Source organism: Anabas testudineus, chromosome 16 (assembly GCF_900324465.2).
Source record: "Anabas testudineus chromosome 16, fAnaTes1.2, whole genome shotgun sequence".
In the NCBI taxonomy this organism is placed as follows: Eukaryota; Metazoa; Chordata; class Actinopteri; order Anabantiformes; family Anabantidae; genus Anabas; species Anabas testudineus.
The window spans coordinates 24,044,060-24,053,256 of NC_046625.1; the positions used below are offsets into that span (position 1 = coordinate 24,044,060).

Here is a 9,197-nt window from a genome sequence, read left to right on the forward strand (position 1 = left end):
GCAAACAATCTACAAAATGAGACTGTGGCTACTCTACCAAGAAGTGGGTGGCCAATAAAAATGACCATAAGAGGACAACGAACACTCATCAATGAGGTAAAGAAACAACCCGGAGTGACAGGGAAAGATTTGAAGGTATCATTGGAACTGGCTAATATCTGTGGTAATGAGTCTATAGTACATTAAACATTGAACACGCAGGCGGATTATGGCAGGACACCAAAAAGGAAGCCCCTGCTTAATCAAAACATTGCTGCACACCTGAAGTTTGCCAAAGGGTACGTTGACACTCCACAGTGGTATTGGCAAATAGTTTTTTGGACTGACAAAATATATTAAACTATTTGGAAAGAACACACAGTACTACATTTGGCATAAAAAGTGCACATCATCATGAAGACATCATCCTGGTCGTAAAGTATGGTGGAGGAAACATCATGATTCAAGGCTGCTTTACTGCATCAGGGCCGGGTCAGCTTGCAGTGGTTGAGAGGAAAGAAAAAAAAATATTCCGGCGTAAAAAGAAGCTAAATAAAAACATTATAGACTTCTCCTCATTGTGTCTGTTCACATTCGCCATATAACAAGTAACACTAAATCTATAATGCTTCCAAGCAGCAGGTTATAAACATGCAGATGCACTCCTTATACTTGACATTTTCCTGTTGAATTTGCTTGTACACCTCAGACTCAATTGCTTCATCAATGATGGTTAGCCCCATACATAATATTCACATACTTGCGCCACACATACATATGTCACATGGTAAATTAGTATATTTTTTTGTCTATTTATAAATAACTTGATCTAGTATTAGGTCCAAACAGAACCAACTGATAAAAGATTCAGTGAAAGCTCTGTAAAACTATATCATCAAAGTTCTGTCAATCTGAAACTTGTACATCCTTCATAGACCAAATTGGCATTGTTTACTTCTTTCACAGCATGTTTATATTTTGCTCAAATGACTTGAGCAGAATACAGAATTAAATGAAATGTATCTGCAGCCTGGCCATTTCTTACAGTGCTGACGGAAGCTGGTACATTACTGCACCCACACTCACACTAATTCCAGCCATTTGGAAATCATTACCACATCTCTCTCAACAGTCACCTTCCCTTGAATCAACTGTCTGCCTTCCTTTCTCAGAACAACCTCTTCAATGTCCGGTGTTTTCGTTCATTGTCCTCTTACCTCACTTAACTTTTAGGTTATGTACAGAAATTCTCACATTATCCTGAAGAATTTTTTGATACACTTGGGAAACTATCTTCCCCTCAATCACTGCAAATTGGCCAGGCCCTGATCCTCCACTATACGTTACGGTTGGGATGATGTTTTCATAATGATATGCAGTGTACTATGTATGCCAGATGTGGTGTTGTGTGTTCTTTCCAAAAAGTTTAATCACAGTTTACAAAGTCTACAAAACTTTAGGTGTGCAGCGATGTTCATTTTAGTAAGTAGCAGCTTCCTAATCTTATGTTGTTAATCTGATGATTTTTGTAATGCTTACCAGCTTCATGTAAATGGCCTTTACAGTCACCATATCTTAAGCTGACTGAACAATTGTGGAAAATTGTGGACCCATCACTGTCATCAAAACCCAAAATGAGAGCATTTTGTGGTGTGACTATTACACCATTGGAGATAGTATTAACACATTCACGGTATCCATGTGATGAGAGATGGTACAAAAAGATGGTATACAATTTTATTGGTCGAAGTGTTTTTTGTTTACGGATTCACTTAAATTCCCTGTACGAACATTTTATACACGCCACAGGGATAAAAAGTTCCGTTCCTTTCCTTTCCTATTACCTCTCTTCTGCTGCTCATCTGGGGCTTAGTTCTCCAGTCCGGTTGGGGGCGGGAGAGTACGGCTGGTGTGTCTGAAGAAGGAAGAGAAGAAGGAAAATGTAAACAGCTAAGCTAACCGTGTTAGCTTGTTCGGTTAGGTACAGAGCATAACCTCGTTGTTTGCTGTTTCTATCAGTGGCCAGTTTCACAACCATCATTACTTGTAACTTATTTCGAGCTCTTAGCTTAGTAGATACACACAGTAGGTTAACAGCTGACGAAAAAAATATCCTTACGGCTAATACGTCAAATACTTGCTAGAGAAGCTAACTGAAGTCATGTTTAGCTAGCTAGATGTTGACATTCAGTAGAATAGCATTCAGTATTAGTCACATAGCAAACAAAACTGAAGCACAAGCTTTAATCTACAGGTACTCCAGCTTATGTGGACATGTGATGGTATTTTTTATTGGCTTAGTAAACTATTTGTTGTAACTGTGCCCCCATATAGTAGTATCATATGATAAAGGCTTCTACGCTGCTAGCTCGATAAGCTGCAGCTCATGTACCTTTCGCTAGCAAACACTGCAGGTGAATACTAATTAGTGTCTCCTGCCTAATCATTGACTATTTTGTTTTGAAGAAATGACATGAGCGACCACGAGAGATTTATATTAAAATAAATGTGTATTTGGTGCAAGCGTTATTTCCACGTAGTCTGGAATTCTGCTTCAACATTAAATGGAATTGTCGTTAAGTGTGGATGAATTATCTACTATTGACAGCTGTCTTCAGCTGAAAACGCATCGAACAATCTTTTTATAAATCCATTTACTTTGACAACAAGACTGCTGATGGACTGGCTTTTCTGACCATAATTTAATGCTCATCTGTTGACCGACAGCATCGGCAATGTTAATCAACTCCCTCCTGCGATGCACCATCAGGTAACAGCTCTTTGGTGTTGTGTGAAGTAGTTCATGGGGTGTGTGTGTCTTTGTTTAATGTATGATATGACTGTGTGTTTTTTTTCCCCTCTAACATTATTTAGTGACAATACGGTATATATACATTGGCCGTCCAAAAATTAGACACGCTGTAATATTTCATTGGACCGCATTCGCCGTGCAGCTTCTGCAGTGTCAGCATTTATTCCCGTCCAGATTTGCATTCCTTTTTCACCTTGTATTGATGATGGGAGAGTCGACCCGCTGCGCAGTCTTCTCCAGCACTTAACTCTTACTTTCACTACTGTTCTACTGTTGTTTTTCTACGATTTGATTTTACCAAATGTTTAAGTGATTGACGATCACGATTTTCTTAGCTTGATTCAAAATAATGTGACTCTTCTGAAACAGATTAACATCTTTTCCACGGCCACAGGATGTGTCTTCCAACATGGTTGTTTGAGAAATGAGAAGCTACTCACTGCATCAGTTAGGGTTCAATGAAAAATAATCATCCATGCAGTACTTATACAATGGGAGGCTCTTACCTATTTGCTTAGTTAAATCAAGGTGGTGACTTTTTTTGGACAGGCAGTATATATGTGTGTGTAGTGTAAAATTGCAAACTTAATAACCAAGTAAGAAGCCAACAACTGAAGCTGCCAACAAACACAAATGAATCCAGTCCAGTTTTGTTCCACTACAACAGTTTACTGGGATGAAAAAGCAGGATCAGTAACAGCTGCTATTTGGTTTTTGAGTTTACCAACTGCTTTTATCATCTTACAGCTTTTAGACAGTCTTTATCTTGTCAGCAGATATTGTATTTTCTCCACATATTAAAAGAAAGGCAAAATATTCCACACAAAGGTCCCTGGAGACTGTTTTGTATAATATAAGCAAATGCACCCTATGCTGAAAATCCAACATCTCTCATTGTTGAGTCTTTTGCATATTATTAGCAGCTCCCTCATTCTTGCAAATTCAACAAATATCCCAGAAATCAGATATTTCTAGTTTAAAGAGAATCTGTCACTTGGCTGTGTAGGCAGGTTTCAAGAAAGTAACACTGTTTTTTATAGAAGGCATAATGAGCTGTCTGTCAGCTGCGGGTCTGCTGCTCTATGTTCAGGGGCAGAATATAATATGCCCCTTTATTCTGTTATCTGTTTTGAAAGATCTCCACCCCCAAATCCCAAAGTGAACTCACAATCTGATATTTGCGTGATTTGTAGAATAAACAACTGGCTGAAAAACAAGCAATACATTTATTGGTAATCAAATAAAATGGTTGCTGGTTAGACACTATGTTTGACAGTTTCCCCTGACCACTAAAATGTCACTTGTCCGTTCTATTCTTAATCATAAGATTTAGACAGAGTTAACTTCTGTATTTTTTTCTCTTTAGTCTGCAGAAGAAACATGTGGCCACACATTTAGTCCAGCAGAGAGCTCTGTCAGGAGCAGACACTGTCAATGCACTCAGACCGTTTTATTTCGCAGTCCATCCTGACTTCTTTGGCCAGTTTCCCAGAGAACGGGTATGTATCTTATGTGGCATCACTTAGCAATTCCGCAATGCAAGTACATTTTAATATACGCCATCAAATAAAGAAGTCATTGGACTAAATCCTTGGTATACATTTCATTGTTTAAGGTAAGTCTGAGACCATGATGGAACTGAATGCATCTTATATGCTTTGTTGTTCTTTTGTTCCCGAAAAGCCACTCACTTTCAAACACACCCAAGAACAAATACTGCGGCAGAAGGAGAAGCATGTAATATTTCATGTTGTGTTTGACAGGAAGTAAATGAGAATTCGTTAAAGAGACTAAATGGTTACTTGGAAAACCTGCAGAAGCCTGGCTCAAGCTTGGTTCAGCCAATGAAGCTCACTTTTTACATTAGGGACACAAAGGACAGCAATGACATGCAGCCAGATCTCATCAGCTCTGGTAGAGTATTTATTAAAATTGCTTAATCTATTTGTTAGTGTTTTATCTAAAACCTTCTACTTGGTTCTCAGGGTTCCGGTCGGTGAGTTTCACCCTGCGCACAAACGATGTCTTGAGCACAGTGATGAATGTTTTAAAGTCTTGCAGCCTGCCTGTGGAGCACATGAAGGGGCTGAAAGCAAGTTCAGAGACATCTAAAAGATCACATGAGACAGGGATTCCTTTCTATAGACCTATCAAATGGGATAAGAGCTATTACACCTTCACTGGCTTCACAGACCCTGAGCAGGAGCTGCAGCAAGCCAGGAGAGTGGAGCCTACACTCAGGTTAGTAACACTGCACCTCAGCTCTGATTTCAACACTGTAGCTGCTGATGCACATATAGAACATAATGTAAAGCTGGTATCAATCTCTGTGCTTCTTTGATTATAGATTATTAAAAAAAAAACAGTTCATCAGCTGTTATATAAATATATGTTTGTGTACTGAATCAACAAACGAGACACAAACTCAGTGAGGTTTAGAGATCCAGCTTGCTGTTTTCCTCTGCTTTCATTGTTTATACTAAGCTAAGCCAACCACTTTCTGGTTCCTGAGAGTTTGGAGAGTGAGGCTTAGGAGAGTTGCAGAGTTGCTTAAAATTCACTGTTGATACATTTGCAGTTTTCTAGAATGCATACATATTCAAAACTCTTCACCTTTTGGTCGTTGATTCATTTTGAATTTGGTAGAAATTCCACATCTAAATCTCATCTTAACTTGTTTAATAAATGAGTGACTTAAATTTTAGATTTCCCTGCTTGTGCTTGTGAGGATTTAAGTTGCCTTTTCTTTGTCAGCTTGTGGCTGAAAAACAACGAACCAGAGGCAACAAAGAAGCACAATGCTAGTCTTCCTCGGAGAGAAGAGCTGAACAGACTGAAGAAGGAACTGTGTTACAAATTTGATCTGGCTGAAATCAGGTGTACTTAACCGTTTCTCCTAATGCTGATTAAGGGTTATCTGCTATCAGAACTACTGACAACAATGTACTCTACCTGATGGTGTTTTCTTATCCGTGTGAACAATCTAAATAAGTTTTACTAGGTTACCAACTTCCTGGCTCTTTGCATTTTAGTGAAGACACTGACTAATTATGTCTATTTTCGAGAGGTGAACTCATTTTAAATCACACAGCAGATTTAAATGACAGAATAGTAAGAGTAGTAGCATTAGTAATGGGGGACCATGATTTTAATCAAATCATTTATTAGCATGGTCCATATTACCATGACAGTGACATATATTACCATGATAATGTGTTATGCAGATGGCAGCGCAGCTGGGGAGTGGCCCACATGTGCTGTCAGCTTCAGAGTCTGAGCCGACTGTCTCAGCAGAACCCCGAGGCCCTGATTAACCTGCAAGGTAGAAAGTCTCACCTGTTGCTGAGCTTCTGAGAACAACTGAGCCGTTGCAGAGCAGTTTAGCAGCTCAGGTTGTTCTATATCAGTTGTACTGAAGCTTTTACTAAATACAAATCTTATAACACTATCTTGGTGACTTTCAAAAAAACATGTAGGTCTGATAACAAGAGTTCCCAGACAAGAGTCTCTTGTCCTTCAGGCTTCGTCTGAGAAGCTTCGTTGTTCTTCACTACACAAAAAGGGGGAACTGAGAAGTGTTGGCTTGCAGTTTTTGGGCAACCTGAGTAGCTTAAAGAAAGTATCCATACCCCTTCACTTTTTGCATATTGTACTGCAATTTAATTTTAAATGTAGAAAATGTACATTTTTCCCATCAATCTAAACACAAGTATTTTTAAAATGTACTGCCTTTAAAAAAATCACTTTTACTGCCTTTTGCAGAAAAGCGTTAGCAAAACTAATGTAAGATTTTTTTTTTTTACCCTTACTGTAGGACACAATGTTATGTTTGCTGACCAGTCAGGGATGAATGCCTCTGGACATGTTATGCTGGGAACAATGGATGTTCATCATCAGTGGACCAAAGTAATGCAACTGCAGGGCTCCTTCTGTTACATGTTCTCTGTGTTCTTTTTTTTGCTGACCACTCCTGCCTTTATGTCTCTAGCTGTTTGAGCAGCTCCCTAGCTATCGCAGCCTGCAGCAGCAGACAGAGGGGCTGAAGGAGAGGATCAGCCTCTTGCTGGGTGGAACTCAAGTGATCCACATGGAGAGGCTGGGACCAGTTCAGCCGATTACCGAGCACTACAGCACCCTTAGCACCTTCCACAAAAGCCTGATGTCCCAACACCTTCGCCTGCACCCCAGGAGCCTGCAGGGGCTCACCATGTTGTTGGAGAAGTGAGCAGCCCATGCAGCCACATGTGACTTAGTCACAATACATGAAACTAGCAAAAGACATGAAAATAACCTGCATTGGATAAACACAGTACCTTCACAAAAACGCCAAGTAACGGATCATAATGATGGCAACTTAGACATAAAAGACTACCTTTTATAGCATGGCTATTAAAACTGTTAATCAGAGAATGATACACAAGCAACAGAGGTGCTTTTTAATTAATTTCAATATTAGGAAAAAAAAAGAATAAAAGTATTCTCTTCCAATTTGACTGACAAATGTTAAAGCTATATCTTTTAAAGCATGTTTTAAAATGTACAAATCTATCAGATCATCTAAACTAAGGGAAATATCAAGAAACAATGGGCTATAAATGTACAGTAATATGGGAATATGTTTCTTTAATCAACCAAAAATGGTCAAACTTGTCAACCTTGACGCCTTTAACATGACCTAATTAGTTGTTTGTGTTTATGACAGTGATCGCTCAAACCCCCGTCTTCATGAGATGGGACACTTCATTATTCCTACCAACTGTGATCCTCCCAAGCTGCAGGTCTTCCTGCAGAGCCACGCCATGGAGGCCAGGCAACGCACCCAACGCAAAAACCAGTGAGTCTGACAGACAGTACCATTTCATTCTCCTGTACTCTCTGTATGCTTACTTTCTGACCCCAGAGTTGGGGTCTCTGTAGACTGAGGAGCCATGTGTTTTCTGTGCTGTAAGGTATCCAGATGGCTACAGGGGTTCATGTAGGTCTGTGTGATGTGGATGTATGCACTACAGGGGTTATGACTGCACATGTAATATACAGACCACTTTCTTTTCTGACTTTTTGTAATTCAGACAAATACAACAATGGAACTCTTTCGTTTTGCTGACAAGAGGTTTTCTAATGTGTGCATTGTGTCTGCATATGCTGATTGTAGTAGAACTGTGACTTTATAAATGTCTATAATGTTTTATAAATGATTGAGCACAGACAATCATAGCCAATAACTTTTCAATTTAAAAACATTTGATCATTGCTGCTCCTCACAGATGTTACTGGTTTGTCAGCTTTGTTAATTACTCCTATATCTGTGGGTGTCCAGGCTCCAGGTGGAGGAGGAGGCTGTGGTGAACCTGTGTCTTCAAAGTCTGTCTTTGAGGAGTCTGTCCAAGGAGCCAAGTGTCAGCTCTAGTCAAATGATCCTGTGCTGTAAAAGACTGCTGGAGCAGCGCTCCCCACTAATGCAGGGCCTCCACATCTGTGTTTCTCATTTCTACTCAGTCATGCAGGATGGGGACTTGTGTGTCCCCTGGGACTGGAAAAGTTGAAGTGGAGGTACATGGTTTTCACTGAGTATTTTTGGCTGTTTAATCTTGTAGACATCTTGAACAAGAGTTCACAGCAGATTTTCTATCTGTTCATGGAAAAAACGTTATGACCGGGTGGTTAATTCAAGCTGACCAGTGTGGGTTCATCCAATAAAATGCACTTTATGCTGTCACTGGGGAAGCCAAATAAAAGATTAAATTCTATTGATTAATTTGATCCCAAATCAAATGCTGACTGTTGCATATGCATTTGAAGGTAGCAGTAATTTATGTGATTGGAATCTGTAGGGAAACTCATCATTTAACTATAAACTCAGCAGTATGAATAAATATTGAGGCCCGTGACAGCTGGATCCAGCACCACGAACTTTTTGTGCTGTATTCAACTATGTAAATTATCAGCAGGACAAGGACAGTGTGATCAAAGATGTGATGATGGGTAGGATAGAGCTTTTTGTTTGGACATTTTAGATACTGTGGCTACAGATCAGACTCACTGGTTCAGTCTTTTGGAAAATTGTTATTGTTACACAGGTGGGTGGCCTAGACTGTGTCTGAAATCACCTATTTGTTTTTCAATAGATAATAAACACTATAAATACCACTGCCAGCAACAGACTTGCACTGTCATTTTGCATTAATAAATATTTGATACTGTGTGTTTATCAGTGTATATGCCCTAAACACGTCACTCCATTAAGTTACAGGATTTCTGCAGTAAAACACAATTAAAAACACAAACACAATTAAAATGTTCATGTCAGACTGTGGATTAATGATAAATTAAAAATGCTCAATGACTCTGACACAACTCAGTACCACCCTGTAGAAACTCATGATGTAATAACTGTGGATAAAGTAAT

At 39.3% G+C, this 9,197-nt stretch overlaps 1 protein-coding gene across 3 annotated transcripts; it reads left to right on the forward strand.

Annotated features, from left to right (window-relative positions):
* The first annotated feature begins 1,716 nt into the window (after window positions 1-1,716).
* tcaim (T cell activation inhibitor, mitochondrial) lies at window positions 1,717-8,950 on the forward strand. 3 transcript variants are annotated; one of them, XM_026373061.1, is made up of 11 exons: window positions 1,717-2,233; window positions 2,707-2,749; window positions 4,158-4,290; window positions 4,555-4,705; window positions 4,777-5,032; window positions 5,546-5,668; window positions 6,016-6,113; window positions 6,606-6,697; window positions 6,780-7,012; window positions 7,494-7,625; window positions 8,109-8,950. In XM_026373061.1, the coding sequence occupies exons 2-11, from the start codon at window positions 2,715-2,717 to the stop codon at window positions 8,332-8,334; spliced, it is 1,479 nt and encodes a 492-aa protein (XP_026228846.1). In that variant the 5' UTR covers window positions 1,717-2,233; window positions 2,707-2,714; the 3' UTR covers window positions 8,335-8,950. The 3 variants fall into 3 exon arrangements, with proteins under 3 accessions (XP_026228846.1, XP_026228847.1, XP_026228848.1); XM_026373062.1 differs by having other exon boundaries at window positions 1,718-1,960; XM_026373063.1 differs by having other exon boundaries at window positions 1,809-1,921.
* Window positions 8,951-9,197: the final 247 nt, after the last annotated feature.

What these genes read in the sequence shown, in the direction of transcription:
- tcaim (XM_026373061.1), top strand. Translation starts at nt 2,715, where the DNA reads ATGTTAATCAACTCCCTCCTGCGATGCACCATCAG. An exon ending in CTCCTGCGATGCACCATCAG is followed by an intron (nt 2,750 to 4,157) that starts GTAACAGCTCTT and finishes TTTTCTCTTTAG; the next exon opens with TCTGCAGAAGAAACATGTGG. An exon ending in TTCATCATCAGTGGACCAAA is followed by an intron (nt 6,698 to 6,779) that starts GTAATGCAACTG and finishes TTATGTCTCTAG; the next exon opens with CTGTTTGAGCAGCTCCCTAG.